This window comes from Citrus sinensis, chromosome 6 (assembly GCF_022201045.2).
Source record: "Citrus sinensis cultivar Valencia sweet orange chromosome 6, DVS_A1.0, whole genome shotgun sequence".
In the NCBI taxonomy this organism is placed as follows: domain Eukaryota; kingdom Viridiplantae; phylum Streptophyta; class Magnoliopsida; order Sapindales; family Rutaceae; genus Citrus; species Citrus sinensis.
In genome coordinates, this window is record NC_068561.1 from 20491470 (window position 1) to 20510262 (window position 18793).

Sequence of the window (18793 nt, forward strand, 5' to 3'; positions counted from 1 at the left end):
CCAGGGGCATTAAATGGTCAAAATCACAATCTCTATCGTTATGACTTGTGAATTTGACAAAATTTATTAAATGAGAACCATTATGGTATTCCAAAAATTATTATATTTGATTTTTTTATTACTTTATAATTTATTATCCCGGATAAATTGAGACTTGTGCAATATATAAATGAAAAATATAATCATTAAAATATATTTTTCATTTTTTTTAATTCTTCAAGAACTCGCGTCATTGAAAAATGTCTCTAAAACATCCATATAAAAATTCCCTTAGACAAAATGAATTACTTTGAAAGTTGATTTTTTTTTTTAAATAGAGATTTATTTTTAAAAAAATATTAATTTAGACTTTCCAAGCCTAATGTGACTGAGATATCAAATCCCAACATTTCTATTTAAACTGACGAACACCCACCCACATCAAAAGGAGAACGCTAACTTTTTTTGGGTTGGGTTGGGGGGGGGGGGTTACCATCATCGTCAATGAGAGTGCATAATCACTTCAAATCAACACGCTCTTTGCTAAAATTTCTCTTTTAAATTATTAATTATCTCTTCAATCGTGTGTTTGAACAATCAATCCCATATTGTACACAAAATCGTTCAATTTCTAGCCTTCAATGTGTTCATGATAACTTAATAATGCAGCGATTAACATGAACAACCGAAAGGTGATGAGTGGCCAAGTGGGACGCTTACTTTATAATATTTGCTGACTCAAGTATTTTTAGGTGCATGGTTAGCTAATTAAATTAATTAGATTGGAGTCCATGCATGTACTTGAAAGGAAGCTAGCTAGTAAGCTAGACAAAATACATGTAAAAACAATGGGATCAAAGAGCTAAAAAGTTACTAATTCGTAATTAATTAAACATCCTCTTATGAAAGGAATAGAATGAAATGCTATGAATCTATGAAAAGAAGCTAAGATGATAGAATATAAAGGGAAAAAAATGTAATGGAAAGCCTTCAACCAATTACATGAAGTTCGTGGATAGTAATATTATACACGTAGTTTTACAGAAAGATTCCTAAGACATTGAGAAATAAAGAAACAAATTTAAGAGAACAAAACAACTTGATAATGTAAAAACTTGAAGAATTTCATCTACTATAACTCCATGATTTTAAAAATTATCCGTTTATCGACTGATTCAAGGAGCCCAATGTCATCGATTGACTGATCCTCGGTGCTGTCATCATCAATGCAAATATTCAAGTCCAAAGACACCGAAGGGCTTGTGCCCTCCATTGCAGCACCCTTCTCCTCTTCACAGCCGTCTGATTTTTGCTTAGAGGGAGGAGAGCAAGCTCTTGATCTTGAGCTGAAGCTTTCACAGCTCAAAATGACAATTGCATCCCCAAGACTCACTTCATCCCCACTTGAAGTTGCTATTCTTCCACTTTCAATAGCCCTTTTGAAACCCTTTTGAGAGCAATAATCCGCTTGCTCAACATCTTCTATTAAAAAGACTCGATGCGGATTATTAGACACTGCTTCAGCAAATCTCTCAATGTAACTACAGCTTTGTTCATCTCTTGATCTTTTGTTTCTACTATCTTCAGTTGAATCTGCTCTTGTCGATGAAAAGCTGCTTAAGGCAATTGAAACGAAGTTGTTATGAGAGCCAAAAACAAGCCTAGCAAGTTCTTTAGCTATCTTCTCTTTTGCATCAGCATCAACTCCTTGGAAGAATAACCAAGTCTCCTCTTTAACCTCGCTATGATCTTTAAATTTCCCTTTTCTTCTCATCGTGCCAGACCTGCATTTCAAGACCGTGTTCGCGATATCGTAGACTGTATCTTTCTGCCATGGCACCTTTTTCTCCAATGCATTGCATAGAGAAGTTAGGTTTTCAGAATTTAGCTCCTTGAACTTGTGGACATACTCCATTTCCATGATATCGCTTGAAGAAGTCGAGTTTGGGGTTGAATTACGGTTTGAGGATAAGGGTTGTTTGAGATCCTTATGCTCTGGAATGTACAATCTCAAACTTGGTTCAGAAGTGCTTTTGTCAGAAGCTTCATGAGAGAACAAGAAATGGTGTTCCCTCCATGATTGTTTGGGTTCAACAACAGCCCAATCACGGTGAGTCTTGTGAAAATTAGGGTATTGTTGGTCGTATGAGAAACCAGAAGTTGATGAAGAAGGTGAAGCAGAAGAGAAAGTGAGGGTTCTTTCAGAATAATAAGGCTGTTTGTGAATTGAATTGCATATTGAGTTCCACTTCTTGCAAAGATCTCTCACTCCAGAGTCCTGCTTAAAAGAAATTAAACAGATGATTAAACCTTAAACAATTATTTGAGTTAAAAGTAGATCGAGTGAAGTAGGTGATGATTAATTATTATAACCTTATCATTATTGCTGAGTGTTGCTTTCTTCTCATTCTTGTATTGCTGAAGCCATGCAGGAAGGCTTGAAGTCGGGGAGTCACTATTACAAGAACTGCTTTGTAAGCTTCTAGCTTCAGCCTCAAACTTGGCTGAGCAATCAGCACAGCAAGTGAGCTGCTTATTCTCTTCTTCACCTTCAAATAAAAGCCAGCTAACGCCGCTTTCAGCTTTCTTGCTCGTGGACTGACTTTGCAAATCACTATAAAAGAAGAAAAATTAAGTCAAAAGTTGTAGGGAAAAAGAACATTTATTAGGTTGATTAACTGGATCTGGTTCAATTAGGTTTCATTATTTATCTCGCAAGAAATGAACAGGCATTGTTATAAAAGCTAGCAAAAGCATAAGAGAAGAAAATAAAAAACTTTCAATTTTGGCTCTTTATATGAAAGGAATATGTAGTTTTCTTTTTTCTTTTTGGAGGAAAAAACAACATTTTCAATTCATGGAGTTAACATTATGTTAAAAATAAAACAAATTTGAGAAAGAGGAGATAGAGTGTGATGTGTAAAGACATACAATTATTTCTAACTTTACCAACTGATTATAAGTTACCTATCAGTGGTGATGAGACTCAAGCTCAAGCTGCCAGCAGGAATTGTAAGAGGATGAAGACTCCAAAGAGTTTCTAGTGATGGATGGCCAGATTTACATCTCATGTAACTTTGGAAAGTGGCAATCCCCATGAGCCAAAATCTTGCATTTTCTCCGATTCCACAAACTAGTTTCCCAATTTCCATGATTATGTGCTCAATTGAACAATAATACCCTCTTACTTGCTCACTCGAACTTGCCCTAAATTCAGCCCACTCAAGATCTCCCAAATTTAAAACAATCCCTCTACCCAAACAACTCCTAACAAGGTTCTTAATTTCTTCAACTCTTTGTTCAACTTCTACTCTATTCATATGCCTAAAAGAAGAAATTGAAAGAGGTAGACACTTAACATCTCTCAAAGCCTCAGGAACATCTCCCTTTTCAATTTTGTCCATCACTCCTCTAACAACGCCTTCAATACTGGCAAGACACTCTCCTACAACCACAAAATTTCTCTTTCTTTTGCTCATTAAATTCTCTATCACATACATAACATCTTCATTCCTAATTGGATCTAACGATACCCTAGGTTTAGAAACTTTTGTGGCGGAAGCCGTTTGAGAAAGGACTAAAACATTACTTTCCTTAGACTTGTTACTGCTTACCGGAGTACTTTGAGAACAAATTTCTAAAGACACAGCTTGTTCAACATTGCTTTTCACTTGGGTACTTGAGAAACCAGCTTCTCTCATGACTCTACTCACACTAGGATCATCTAAAATAGATATGATGAGTTGCTCTAACTCTATCTTTACAGCTAGTAGAGGCTGCTGCTGGTTCTCAATGGAGCCCCGGCGCTGATGAGCCTGAGCACGCTTAAAGGCAGCAACCAAGGCATTAGAGATGGTAGGGAATTGACAGTGACCACCCAACATGGGGGTTGAGGTTGAAGCTGGGAGGCGATTTAGGGCAACATTGAAGCAAAGCTCTAAAGCTTTGCACTGAAGAGGGTGAGAGTGGGATTGAAGGCAAGCTGTTCTGAGTAGCCCTGTGGAAGCTGCAAGCATGGTGTTTGCTACGTGAAGTGGGGTGACTTGGGCATGGCCACGACGTCTAGCAAGAGTCATAGCTTGCTTGACAACACTAGCAGCCTCAGCTGTTAGGCCTTGTTGTATAGTGCAACCTCCTGCTCTCATATTTCTTAAACTTAAAACTAATATTGCACTGCTGATGCAAAACAACTCAAAAATGGACGAGGAGATCAAGGAAGATCTTGAATTTGAAAAGATTTTAGGAGCATGTGTACTGAAGAAATATACAACATGGGGTTTCTTTTAAATTGAAGAAGCTATAAGAGAGTGAAGAGGCTAGTGGCATGAAGTAATGATAGGTTTTTTAGAGGAAGCCATATCTAAAATACTATGAATCTGAGAAGCTTTGTGTGTGAGTGTGCTGTGTTATCTAGAGTTAGATTATGATTTGGTTCGTGGAGAGAGAGAGAAAGAAGGGGTGTGAAATATATGGAAGGTGGGCTATACTTTTCTTGTAGGTGAGGTAAAATTTTGGGGTCCAAAGTCGATTTTGTAGTGGAAAGTGGAATGCATGTGCTGACAAGCAGGAAGAATGCACCAGTATCAAAGGCAACTCAGCTTTCCCTATCTCAAATTTAATAAAAGATATGTATTTCCTTAAGTGGGTCTCTATCTTTTATGCAAACTACTGAATGGAATTAAAGTACTAACATAAGGACTAAAATATCTCAATTTCCTATTAAATACACAACAAATTTTTATTTTTCTGAACTATAAACATGAAGAGAATTTAATGTACATTGAACAATGCCATATAGTTGCATAACAATTCAAATAATGTCCTTCATTGGCGCGATTTATGTTGGAATTAAAACTGATAAACAAATTGGTCCTTACATGAGATGAAATTAACTACATTTGTCATATTACCATTGATTGCTTGTATTTTTTAATATATTTTTTGGCATTAAATCAACGAGAAATAAATCCACAACCCGTTCATATGAGTAAAGTTTTAAACTCAATTTTTTAAAGATTTTATCTGTGTTGGACAACATCAAGTAAATCTTTATGTGGGCTTGTCAAGTAAATTATACAAGGTGAACTAAATTTAGGCTTATACCTAAACACAAATTAAATTTATATAAGGTAAATCGGGCTGCCTATATCACTTGTCTCGAGTCTACGTGATAAGCCCAAACAAGCATTGTACATATTACATAAGAGAAAATATTAGACCAGTTTGAATACAAATGTTTAAGATCTTTAGGCCGATGCTTTTTTCAAATTTAAAATATTTTTTTCTTTGACTTCTTCAAGTTAAATGTTTTAAGCTGCGTTAACTCAATATTTTTTTCAAGCTTAGATGATAGTATCTATTGCCCACGGTCCCACACACCGAGAAATAAATCCACAACCCATTCATGTGAATAAAGTGTTGTAAACTCAAATTTTTTGTACTCACTATAAGAGATTTTATCAGCGTTGGACAATATCAAGTAAACCTTTATGTGAAATTGGACTTGTTAAGTAAATTTATATAAGGTGAACTAAATTTAGAATTATACCTAAACACAAATTAAATTAATATAAGATAAATTTGGCTATCTATATCACGTATATCGAGTCTACGCGATAAGCACAACAAACATTGTACATATTACAGAAGAGAAATTATTAGACAAGTTTGAACACGTTGTTTAAAATCTTTAGGCCAATACTTTTTTTCAAGTTTTTTTTTTTTTTGGTCTTTTTACCTCTTCAAGTTTGAAGTCTTAAGCCAACTTAACTCAATATGTTTTGAAGCTTACATGTTAGTAACTATTGCACACAGTCCCGCACAACAAATCTTGACATAGTAACTTTTCCAGCCTTGAAAACAAGAATTACTAGGGATATTGAAATGTAATTAAATTACTAGAGAGCATTCTGTTTACAGCCTCCACAAAAATCGAGGACCTGAAAAGAGAATGGGGACTATGTGTCCAAAGGAATCGGGAACTGTGTACGATTTTCTTCTTTGGACTGAAAGACAAGGAATAAAGTGTTTCTCTCTTTTCATTTATTTCTCTTTCTTTAAAAACAATGACCACTACTTGCTTGACGCTCTTTGAATTGAATTGATTGAATGCTTGCTTATATATTTTGCATGGGGATTAAAAATTTCAACCCGAAGCATTCCCTCATCTCTCACATTATTTCATAAAGGTGAAAGCTTTTTGGAACCCCATCTCTCTCTCTTCCCCCCCTTTGATTCAAAAATGAACCAACAGATCAGCAAGTGAAGAAAACATATGATGATGATAACGAACTCCCATAGTCCTAGGCAATGTTTTGGTCCTGATGAGTGTTGATCTCTTCTTACGTGTCACAAAATTAGGTTTAGTACATCATGCCATGTCATCACATGCTGGGTTTTATGGTCTTAAAAGCGAAAAAAAAAGGGAGTGCCGATATTCACCCTCAAAGACAACAAGAGGACGACAGAGATGGCGTCTTCTGTTATCAGATCTTGAGTCCACTTGTTATTTTTTCTTTTTCACAAAACATGGGAACAAAAATGGCAGCAAAGTAGAGTATCATTTATGTCGCCTTCCTTTTGTTATTATGGCTAAATATCATTTTTCTTATAATAATAATAATAATAATGATGATGATTTTTCGGTAATTTGCTATTGTAATTTTTGCTTAACTAATTACTCTTTCGTGACAATAACGCTACAGTCGTGTACTTTTGGGATATTCAGTCATTTGACCTTCAACTGAGGTGAAGTGACTGAATGAGAGGTGGGGTTTCACTACTAAGTTGGCAAGTGATGAATTGATGCATCATGCACTGCCTCTGTGTTGACTTCAGAAGAAATGTCCAAACGAAATCTCTAACAAGATCATTAAAAGTTTGAAAAAGAACTTCCACATTCTTGAACTTTTTAGTGCACTATAAAATTCAAATTATATCGTGATTGAGTCAAATTGATTGATGGTTAATGGCAGCAGGGCATAATTTTTTCTGTCATTAGGCTTGCGAATGATAGTTAATGGCATCGTTTTTATCTCGACAGGAAAAAGAAGAATAATATTGTATTTTTTAGGTACATAAATTACATTACCGTGGAAAATAGCCAATATCTACCTAACTGAACTTGTATTATCTTCCTCCCGATAGTTAAATAGGCCACCTAATTAATTTATTCACGAGATTCATGCTACATGGTCAAATGAAAACATACGAGGAAATCACTATTTAATTTTTAAAGATATTTTTAATTAAAGTATAATCTAATGAATAAAATCCATCAATGGGTTAATTGGAAAGTGATTGTTAAGCATAATGCGAATTTCCTAGGAGTCATATTCTTCCTTTGCTGCTTACACATTATTACACCGGCACAATATATACATACATTAAAATTATTACCTAACCGTCGAAACTTTGGTAAGAATTCCTAATTTAGGGAAATTAATTTGTGGATGTTCATCAGCTTTAATTTGTTGTGGCCCATGTTTATTCCGTAGCGTGCCTGTACATAGAAAGAAGAGCTACAGTGCTATCCCTTACCTCGATGTTTCAAATAAAAAAATGAAAAGCTTAATCAAACATATTTCCTTTAAACAACAAACGAGAGATCTGCCTTTAATTCCTCAATCATCTTGGAATAATCTTGTTCCAATACAAAAGGCTGCCCCTCGGCAAATGATCCTATGAACTATTTGATTACATTAATACGCTTAACTTTGGACAAAATACATATAATTAAAAGACAGAAATGGAGGAGAATATTCACAATTATAGAAGAATAAAATTAAAGCTAGCAACAAATGACTAGAAAAGTTAATGGCCGCAAGCTCATGACAAGAGTTGATGGAACTTCATGTCCACCTACGAAGAACTACCAAGGGAATGTTCCCTTTATAGGAAACCCTAGAAGGTATTAGCATTCACGTGAAATGACATGACAAAATTTTGCTACATGCTTGAAAACATTTCAGTTCTTGGGCATGTCCACGGTCCACCTTACATCACGGTTGTTTTTTTCAATTGTTTCAAAAATTTATTACATTCAAAAAAGTGATCAAACAAATTTTGTGTACAAACTGATATAAAACTATTATATTTGTTATTATAATTAATCAACCTTCAAACCTAAAACCCTTGCAGATTAATTAAAATAGCTTTTATATATCATGCATTTTCGTTCCGGTATCAATTTCTTTATACTCATCATGATTCGCAAATGACAGGAACCTAACAATATGAACTGGATCCATACAATGTGTAGGACCCAAATTTGTAGCTCGGTCTTTGATTTAACAAATAATCCAAAACCCCCAACTGTTTATTCTTCTCGGTGAGCATTCTCAGTCAGTGACCAGTCAAAAAGCTTCTATCTTTGTTGGCCTAAAAAGACATACAAAGCAAAGGCTAAAGGGCACCAAAATAATTTGAACACAAAACATATCCTGTAACGCTACAAAAGAAGAGTTTGAATGAAAGAACAGAAAAATACCTACACAGTAATGTAGTTGCTTAAAAAACACACTATAACGGTACTGCTTTCTTTAATCTTTTGATTAACGGTACTGCTTTCTTTAATCTTTTGATTAATTTTCTCTCTAATAACGGTTTAATTTTGTTTAACCAAATGAACTGCTTCTAGCTAAGTAAATATGTGTTCTTTTAAAACACTAAAAGATGTGTATCCAAGTGAAAGTTAATTAATCAGGGTTAGCTTTTCTCTTCTTTCCCTATCAAATCATTTTAATTTTTCTTCTTTTTTTCCCCTCATGAAAACACATTGTATATTGAATTAGATAAAGGCCTCTTATATAATTTTTTTTTTCCAATTTTTTGTTACTTCTTTTGCTTAAAGTAAAGCACTCTATCATGAATCAATAAAAAAAAGTAAAATATGGCATTATCTACTCAAAAGGGTTGTTCATTTTATGCTTTTAAGCTTCAAATAAGCATCTTCGATTTATACGTGGCCATGTGGGTAAAAGCAATATCTAAGAGACGAACAAAACTCACTAAGAGAGAGAGAGAGAGAGAGAATAGATTTTTAACAGGATTTGGGTGGCTGGCCGGCCAGGCTTTATTACAAAGAGCAAAAAGTTGCTCTAATTTTGACATGACAGCCTTGTTAATGCAAAGGTGATGGAATTACGTACGACTCACTGCTTTTCTTAAAAGTTTTCATTATTTTATTTTATTCGTTAAGTATCTACGAATTAATATAATTAGCTGTGAATTAATTAGCTTGTGTTAATTTCAACAACTTAAAAGGTGGCTTCACAATAATTTAATTGGTAAGTTTGGCCTTCACGAGATTAAATTGAGCTTTGAGACATTGTATTCAAATTATTACTGAACCTGAAGGAATATACATTTTTAGGTTGAATTAAAATCTATGACGATATTTAAGCTTTGATTGTTGAGCTACGGAGATAGGAGATAGGAGATAGGAGACAATGATTTGTACAGCGCACTACGTCTCATTCACTCCACTTTCACGCAATGAACAGAGAGTACCATGTTGGCTATTGGCTAAACTTTATATACAATGATGTCAGAGTAGATTTTTAACCGGAATTAATTAAGGGGCTTTTTGTCAAAGTTTTGACCACCGTGCGGGGGGCTTGCTTGTTATTGATGAATATTAATTTGGCTCATGGATCTATTTAAAATTAATCAGAGGTTGATTGTGGTAAACAGTTTAATTTTTTGGTTAATTGTGGATAAAAGTCATCATTTTTTTTTCAAGGAGCTAAATCTAAATTGAGCGATGACCCTTTTTCTTTTCCCATATATGAGAAAGGTTCTGAAGAAAATTTTTCTTTGTATATTTGGAAATATATTCGGCCCACTTTAGGCCCAAATACAAATAAGTTGAGCCATTATTATTTACAATTGATTTAGGAGATCTAATGATTTTTTATTATAAATATTAGTTAATTTATAACAAAATATTAACAAAAATTATCTAAGTTAATGACAGTAAATACTTATCATTGACTAAGAGTTCCTAAGGCACAAAATATCTACTTTACCTAAGGATTTAATGAATAATTAACCCTTGGACCTGAATAATATTAATAAGACAACGAATGTTATGTTAACGTATTTTCTTATTCATATGGCAAGATATCATTGATGCATTTTCTTAGCTATCAGGGAAGGGGAAAAAAACCACATTATTGTTTGAAAAATACAACAAAGTGCTTGACAAAGTTACTGTGATACCTGTAACAAATGGCCTATCACAATTTAGTAGTAACAAAAGAAGAAATATTAAAATAAGGCTTTGTAGTAAGTAAAACTAACCTTCAATGCTTATCCTAAAGCTTTCGTCCATCTTGTTCATTACACAAGTTTCCAGGATCGTTCTTTTGTAGTAATGGAGCGAGTAAGCTCTTGATAAATGACCGCTGTTTGTAAGTTTCCTCAAGTATCAACAAGCGAGCAATCTCACAGCCCTTAGCACTAGGGAAACCAAGTGTCCATCTTCCATCTAGAGCAGAATTGGACACATGCAAGTTGCAGCCTCGAGATTTTCTTGCTTTAGATCTTGGATCAAATTCTCTTATCCAAAGGTGCAACCACGTTGGATGGTCCTCGTCTATTGTTGGCTGTTTCAAGTGAAGTGTTGTGGAAATTAATTGCATCTAGGTGAATCAAGAGTTTCAAGCATATTATGACATTTTTGGCAGCTCTTAAAACTTGATCTCATAAACTATCATATTAGCATTTTGAATGGTTTTAGAACTTACCCTCAAACCTGCCAGTGGAGCAATTGCAATTACAACACCTCGTTGACTTCGGAAAGGATGTTTCTCCGCAAGAATCACTTTTCCAGATAATCCTCTTGCTGCAGGTATCATGTAGATATCCCTAATTCCAGCATTAGAGAATGCTATCCTGCACGGGATTCCAGATCCTACACAAGATTTATAGTCTAAATGAATAAGGCATAATCAGGGAAACAATAAGGACAGTCAATTGAAGAGAAGGAGGAATTGATACCCAACCTAGATACACGTCCGACCCAAAGCTTGCTGATGCAATATCTAAAGAATTGGATGTTCCAGAATCTGCAGAGTCTAGCAAGGGTTTTTCAAGTAACTCTCCTTTGGAGATTAATGCCTTCAGCTGAAGATGAAGAATGAACACCTAAAATTGTGTCGAATATGAGATAAACATTGCAGCAAACTTTTATGAAAAGAACAAGATTTATAAATAGATAAGAAATGCTAATGGATCCTTGCAATTTAGAAATTATGAGTTTACAGGAAAACTTGAAATCAAAATTTTTATTCAGTTTAAGGAGTCACTTGAGACCTTTAACATTCTTGTTACACCAATGTCCTCATAAATAGCATAGAACCATAATAAGTTTAAGAAAGCATCCTATCACATGCCAGATGTATTTTCAAAACGAAATAACTTAGTAATAATGATGAATACCTTCACTACATCAACCATTATTTCCCAAGCAGTATCTGAAGAATTTGTATTCCCTACAATGTATAATGATTACAAGGAGCAAAGGATAGGACAATAATATCCGGAACATAGCAAGGGAGGGAAAAAAATAAAAATAAGAATTGGGCAGTACCATCAGTTGATTGTTTACAGACAGCAAGCTCAAGGGCAAATGACGGACTTTTGGATTTCAGAGGCTCCTTAAGAGCTGTACACAGCATTGAAATAGATGTGATGAGTTCAAAGAAGTCAAGAAAGATCTAACAAATATTCCCTCCCTGATTAGGATCACAACTCCACAAAGGAACTCTCATTTATGAGCTCTCCCTTCGAAGAGAAGAATCTCTGCCTCATACCTGTTTCACAGTTTTCCCATTCATCTTTCATAGTATCCAGGATACAATCAAACCAGCATCCGTCAAGTTCTTTTTGTAAACGTTCGCAAGACTGCTGATATGAAGTCTGTCAACAGGAACTAGAAAATATAAAACTTAAAGTTGATGGTAACAGTGGTTTAATCTCAATGTAACATTGGCAAGAAAGATGGAGGTATTCTAGGTTCCATTAAGCATTTCATTCGTTTTAAATAATAATAACAAACAAACAAAAAAATAAGAAAGAAAGAAACGTTGGTCCGTAGTGGTTTCTAAGGCTGGTCTAGACTTCATATTAACTCAACATGTTAAGTAACTACTGGAGCCAAAAGTTAATAGGTAAGGACCTAACAATAGCAACTAAGCTCTAATAGGTCCCTTCAACTAAAGATGTGGCGATCTGGCGCTAAGCAAGAGGTAACAATGGGAGCATTAGCTGCTCAAGCAAGGCATAAATGGACTAAATTGTTGTGCAATTTTGACTAAAACTAAGGAATCGAGCACTAAATATTGCCTAGATATGTGGAAAACTGTTGTGGACTTTGTCCATGACCCCTTCACTCTAGACATGATTTGGCAAGGTGGCTTATTCGTTCTTACTTCAGGATAGAGGAAAATGGTCTTCCTTGACTTATGCTGCAAGATTTCCTATTCTTGAGAGAGTGGGGAGAAGTGGTGGCACAGAAGCAAAAGCCGTCGAGCCTAGCAAGTGCAGGTGTCACTTGCAAATTAAGTTAAATGTTGGATATGCAGAAGACTTTGATCCCTAAATAATCACAGATGTTGGTTATGAGTACTGTACAGCTAGTTAAGCGGAGTGTGCTTGATTTGAGGTTGTAATCTTTCTTGGTGAAGCAAATAGAAAAGTTAGATGTCGGTTTGTCACAGGGATTTTTCTTTTGAAAGTGCAGTAAATCGGTTGAAACCTCACATTGAAAAGGTGTAAATGTTGTTCACCAAGTGTCATGACTTGAAAATTCAGTAGCTTCCGCATAAACCACCCTGTATGCCATTGTATGAGAGCACATAATGGGGGTTGGCTCGCTAAAACATTTAATAATGCATAGAACACCTGTGAAAAATGAATGATTGATAAGTAATCATGACACCGAAGGCTGTACAGTACAGACACACAAGCTCACAAGTAAAAAACTATTAACATATCTTGGTGCAGCTATACAAGTGCCATATTAAGTAAGATGCATTGTCTAAAGTTAACGGCAACAGTCAAGCAACAACCATCAAACAGTATGTATATACCTGAGGCATAACTCTCACAAAGACATTGTCATTTACTCCCAGTGAAGCTGAAGTGCCATAATTCTGAGAGTGAAGTTGCCAACAACATTACATTACAAAATTACTCCAAAATTTTAAGATTCCTGCTATAATATCACTATTCACTACATGTAAGGGAAAGAAAAATGGATGAAGCATAATTTCTCCAAAATTCCGAAATTAATGTAAAATAATCAAGAGTGACCTGTGAGCTGAACCCAGAATGCATGTAATTGATTATAAATGCTTTCCGTTGGCATTGCCTACACTTAGAATATAACATAAAAAATGAACATATGAAAATGTCAATATCATACAAGAAAGTTTTAGAATCAACATTTACTGCTCAAGCAGTCCAATCTTCGAACTTATCTCATTAAAAAAAAAAACACAAAAACCTAACATAATAAAACTATTCCTTCACATGGCCATTAACCTCGACCAGGTTGGCGCACAAGTACTATTCAGAACCATAAAGGATACTGTTATTCTCACACAAGACAACTACAAGATCAGTGCGAACATCATGAAAGAAATATTCGAAAGAACAAAAGAACCCAAGTTAACCAATCATCAAGTCTGCATTATTATCAATCATTTCTTAAAACATAAAGATGATTAAATGTTCTATGGTTCTATGATATAATCTAGGTCATTCATGGACTTAATTCACAAATTAATGCAATCATCCAATAGGTAAAAATCAAAAGACCACAATAAGGCCACAAGTTTACTCCTCCCAGTACTTTAATAAGAACTTTCAAGAATTCTCGGACTTATACTTCCACATGGCTCATATAATGAGAAGAAAAGAGAAAATGACGGAAATGATAAAAGAGTCAGTTATTACATCTCAATTTTTTTAGAAAGCTTGCTTGATTGTGCATGTTTACAAGAAATCAATGCACTTAAATGCATGTGAAAATTGAATTTATATACCATAGGATCTTGTATATCACTTAACCCAATCATTGAATCCGACGTATAATCAAGATCTGCTCAGAAGTGAGAAATGAAAGAGAAAAGAGAATTCAGGACAACATATATATATAAGAAAATAAACCCACAATATAAACTCAACAGGGGGCAATAGAAAAGTACTGTAAAACATAAGATACCTTTACTTTCTGCTAAAATAAGCAACAACAAAAGAGATGCTAGCAACAGACTGTGATTATCAGAGAAAACATACATAAGAATTCCATTCCTGTTCCAGGGAAAAAAATGAAAATAAGTTAGTATGAAACTCAATTCACACATTTCCAATGAAAATAGTAAGCGAAATCAATCATTGGCCTCCAATATACTTAATCTGAATGTTAAAAACATCCTATTATGCAGTTTACTTCGGATAGTCACATGTCATATGCGGTCCTATAAACGTTTAAGCAACTTTCTTTTGTTAGGTGATACTTAAATGCCAATTTAGCACAAGAAGAAAAAATTGTTAAACACACAAAGCATGGATGATACTGCAGAAGAGACAACATGATGATAAATATGCATAGGATGAAAGTACGAAACTTAAGTTCAGATAAGGTCAACCTCTGTAGGAATTAAAAGGCTCTAGAAATTGTTGAGGTGCTGCACATATCATTCAAGAATATGTGAGACAACACTCGCAAAATTCCTTTAAACGCATTAGCAGCCATAAATATACATTGTCTTTTCTCTCTTCCTTCAATCTCAGAAATCATTACATTGGATTAATAAAAAAAATGCTAACATATATGAATCACCAATTATCAACTACCATCATATCAACAAAGATCACAAGGTTGATTAGTAAAGAAATGTTGTTTATAATATATATCAATTACTAATGACAATAATATTATGCCTAATCTCCCACAATGTGGTTCACATATTTCAGTTTTCTAGAACCACTATCTCTAAGAAAGAACAAGATGTTTTGAAATCCTAAACCAAACCTCCAACAGCATCAGCCAGCCTAAGTTTAAAACTGTACAACATTTGCTAAGATCTGCATACCTATTATCTATAAGAAAACAGCATAAAACCAAAAGGGGTACATGGTTATCCCTAATACGTACATTCTTTAGCCTCATTAAGATGATAGATACGCCTTTACGTTATACACTAACCTTTCTAAGCGTACATCATCATTCCCACATATATGGTTCCCATTGATGTTTTCATCTTTTTGAGACTCTGAACCAACAATTTCCATAATTTCCATATCACGCAAAAGGTTCAAGAAAAAGTGTGTGTCACTACTGCTGTTAGTTATTTCTTCTTTAGCAGCATCTCTTCTTGGTGTCATATAAGGATACAGAATAACACCGGCCACAGCATTAACGATGTTCTTTCCACCAACAACCACAAGAAGATAAGAAACTATGTACAAAGACGTGACCGCAGACACATAAAATCCCTGAAAAAGAAATTAACAGTAAATACCAAAAATGCACACAAATGTGAGAGGGAATAAAATTCTGATATTCTTATAATAGAATTCGGATATTCCCATAACTATGGAAGAAGCATATGTACAGGGAATTATGGCTTAAATCATGGAAAGTACTAATTTCAAAATGTTAAAGATCAACTTGTCTGAATATAGATAATTCCTACCAAACTAATTGCATGATATCTGCCTAGACATTTCCACACAAAATATGACAGAAGAAGAAATAGTCCATGCCCCAACATGTAAGAATAGAAGAAATTGTTTGAAAAACAAATCACTTGCACAGACTCAACTAAAAAATCTAGGGCTACCAACCAATGTTCAGATGGTAATACTCATCATTTTATTTCTTTTAAAGTTGATACTGCCATCATCTTAAAGCATATACTCAATAGTCAATCCCATCTCAATCCCATAACATTATTTACTGTGAAATTTCCAAATTTAAACAAAAAAAGAGATAAGAGAGGAAATTACTCACATTACTCTGCCTTAACTGCAGTAGTGGGATCAATATCGGAAAGACAAGTAGGTTGAGAAGGTCTTGGGTGACAACTTTACTCAAACGAGGCTCACCAACGGAGAGAATATCCTTAAAGTAGTAAAGATCATCCACAATTTCATCACTTTCCAGGAGAATTTCTTTTCTCCTTTGTTTAGTGCATGTTTCACTGCACCAAAGTCATGCAGGTTCCCTCAACAGATAGTTATGCATAACCACCTAATTATCATTGTCATCACATAAGTTTCTCTAAGAAAATGAAACAGCATACTCTGTAGCTTGGACAAGGACATCAAGACGAAGGCATTTCTCTCTCAAGCTATAAACCAAATCTGAAAAGTATTGTGACGCTGGAGGACTTGTCACAAACTGATAGACCATGTCATCACTGACTGCATAACCAAAAGGATACTGTTGCAAGATACTACAAAATATATTTTATATCCAAAATTTCCGGTAATCTATTCTCTTTGCAGAAGTAAATAAGATAAAGAAACACTATACCATTGAATATGTTGAGGGTTAATGCATGGACAGCTGTCTGAATCATCTTTTCTCCATGCTGAGCAAATTTAAGAATCTCAGTATACAGGGGAAATGAAGTTACAACATCCTGTAATCAGAGATAGACATCACTAAAAATTTAGCCGCTGCCATGAACGAAATCAATAACACTCAAGCAAGAAGCTTTAACTTACCCTATTCTATAAAAAACTGCATAAACAATAACTTTTAAGGTATATGTGCATCAACATATGTCACAAAAACAGGCTTTAACTTACCCTATTCACCCGTACAAGAAGACAAAGTGTGTCTCTGTTAATTTTGCCGCTCACTGCTCTAAATTTATGATGAAAAGTAAAGAAAAATAAGACAAAGCAAAGAGAAAAAAAAAAAAAAGATTCCTACCCTGTCAACTGATTAAATAAAATGGGCTACAGCGATACAGGGGAAAAAAAAACTGTGAGCTGACACATGCATCCTAAGATTGAAAGCTATCTCATATAAATTTATGAAGAGAGATAATGAAAAATATCAGAACCTTAAGAAAGACACGTAGTACGGAGCCAGATCTCCTCCATCAAAATCATATTGGTGTGCTATGATGGTATTGATATAGTCATTACTCAAACAATAGTCTGCATGATACAATTGCCAAATGGATTACCAAAGTTGTATGAGGAACAGGAATAACTAATGAAGCACTTCAGAGTAAAATACATTAGACAAATATGTTGAAGGTTGCTATTCATGTATGTTACAATTTCTATTTCAAAACAATAACAGTTTCCTCCCTCAATTTCAAAGTGCATAATCACAGACGTCCAAATAAAGAGAGGTGAAAGACGTCCAAATAAAGAGAGGTGAAAGAACCTAGGCATTTAGAAAGTTTACCATAAGTATCAATGGAACTTGCATCTTACATATTGCATGTTCACTTCCCATGTTTTGGATCATTATGCTCAGATATTGAAGCAGCGGTGCCTCTATTTTTGAATTTCTACTGATCTTCAAGATACGCACAAACTCCGCTAAAACTTGGTATTCCATAAAACATCTGTTAAGATCCAAACATAACACCAATAATATCATCCACATACCAAGAAGCATAATCAGTCAAGAAGCTGCAAAAAAATGACTCATACTCGAATATAAACGGATCTTGTCTATCGCCATACGTAACTATCTCTACTATAGTCTGCAGCAAATCAATGACTAGTTCCTGGAGGAAAAGGCAAGAAAAAGATAACGTAATAAATAAGAAAGAAAAATTTAGTGGTTATATTATAAGACACAAAGGCCACTTGAGTTACCCGGTTATGCTGATCCACAACTTTGATTTTTCGCAATTCATTAATCACGTATCTACATTCATAAAATGATCAATCAGTCTCCATAAGACAAATTAGATAGTTGATAATTATCGTAACAAACGCAATAAGACAAATTAGATAGTTGATACTTATCATAACAAAAGCAATAATAAAAATCTCAAATAATAATGTCTCCATTTCCATAAAGCATTTCGATTCAAAATCACTTCTGGAAAACTAAAACGCAGTTATTTAGCTAGATATTTCCATAATTTAAATAATCAATTATACATCATTCTCATAGCCAAATTTCCAACAAATTCCAAATTACACTCATTAAAAATAAAGAGAATTTAGTTTAAAAAATTTTAAAAACTAGAATTCAGCTAACCGAGCAAAAGAGAACTTACTTGAAGTGCTGAAGAGAGAAGCGATCAATGGATCGCCAAACGGTGCGCCACATAGCAAGTGATCAAAATGTCCAAAACAGTTAGATCTGCACCAACATTCGTTCAATTTGTGAATATTTCCATTTTTTCCCTTTTTGGTGTTTATTTTAGTTGTTGTAAAATCAGTCCGCGCGCTGGGCCGTTTGGTTGCTGGCAGTTGTATCATATATATAGTGTGGTTGATTCTGGCAACAAACCGTCAACGTTTCCATCGGTCTTTCGTGACGCTTCAGACGTGTCATTTCCTTTAGTTTTCTTTGTTTTTCTTTTTGCTTTTTTCAAAATGAACAGAACCCGGACAACATTGGGAGAAAGAAATTTGTCTTCTTTGTTAAATTTACATAATACATGAGAAAAAAGACAATTATTTGTATACCCATAATTATGTATTTGAACTAAATTTTTTCCAATGTTTAAAAAATTTAAATAATTACTTATAAAAAGAATAGTTTGTATCGCAACATTGTCATTTATTAATTTACTAAACGGTAAACTATTGCAGTAAT

The 18793-nt window shown here is 34.4% G+C and overlaps 2 protein-coding genes across 14 annotated transcripts; both read right to left on the bottom strand.

Annotated features, from left to right (window-relative positions):
- Window positions 1–942: 942 nt before the first annotated feature.
- On the bottom strand, window positions 943–4491 carry LOC102621295 (protein SMAX1-LIKE 3). The gene is made up of 3 exons (XM_006481519.4): window positions 2947–4491; window positions 2353–2593; window positions 943–2257 (listed from the first exon to the last, which is right to left on the bottom strand). Exons 1-3 carry the CDS (start codon window positions 4122–4124, stop codon window positions 1112–1114), a joined length of 2565 nt encoding a protein of 854 aa, XP_006481582.1. The 5' UTR covers window positions 4125–4491; the 3' UTR covers window positions 943–1111.
- A 3662-nt stretch (window positions 4492–8153) lies between these two features.
- LOC102620086 (protein TRANSPARENT TESTA 9-like) lies at window positions 8154–18564 on the bottom strand. Of its 13 annotated transcripts, none has more exons than XM_025099978.2 (22): window positions 18249–18559; window positions 17839–17890; window positions 17671–17747; window positions 17449–17582; window positions 17067–17163; window positions 16807–16864; window positions 16529–16637; window positions 16296–16416; window positions 16004–16193; window positions 15197–15486; window positions 14210–14298; window positions 14031–14086; window positions 13297–13359; window positions 13074–13136; window positions 12745–12885; window positions 11796–11901; window positions 11573–11647; window positions 11422–11474; window positions 10986–11127; window positions 10728–10894; window positions 10282–10622; window positions 8154–8358 (listed from the first exon to the last, which is right to left on the bottom strand). In XM_025099978.2, exons 1-21 carry the CDS (start codon window positions 18299–18301, stop codon window positions 10296–10298), a joined length of 2463 nt encoding a protein of 820 aa, XP_024955746.1. In that variant the 5' UTR covers window positions 18302–18559; the 3' UTR covers window positions 8154–8358; window positions 10282–10295. The 13 variants fall into 13 exon arrangements, with proteins under 13 accessions (XP_024955746.1, XP_052299214.1, XP_024955745.1 ...); XM_052443254.1 differs by lacking the exon at window positions 8154–8358 and adding an exon at window positions 10068–10200 and having other exon boundaries at window positions 17449–17562; XM_025099977.2 differs by lacking the exon at window positions 8154–8358 and adding an exon at window positions 10068–10214.
- Window positions 18565–18793: the final 229 nt, after the last annotated feature.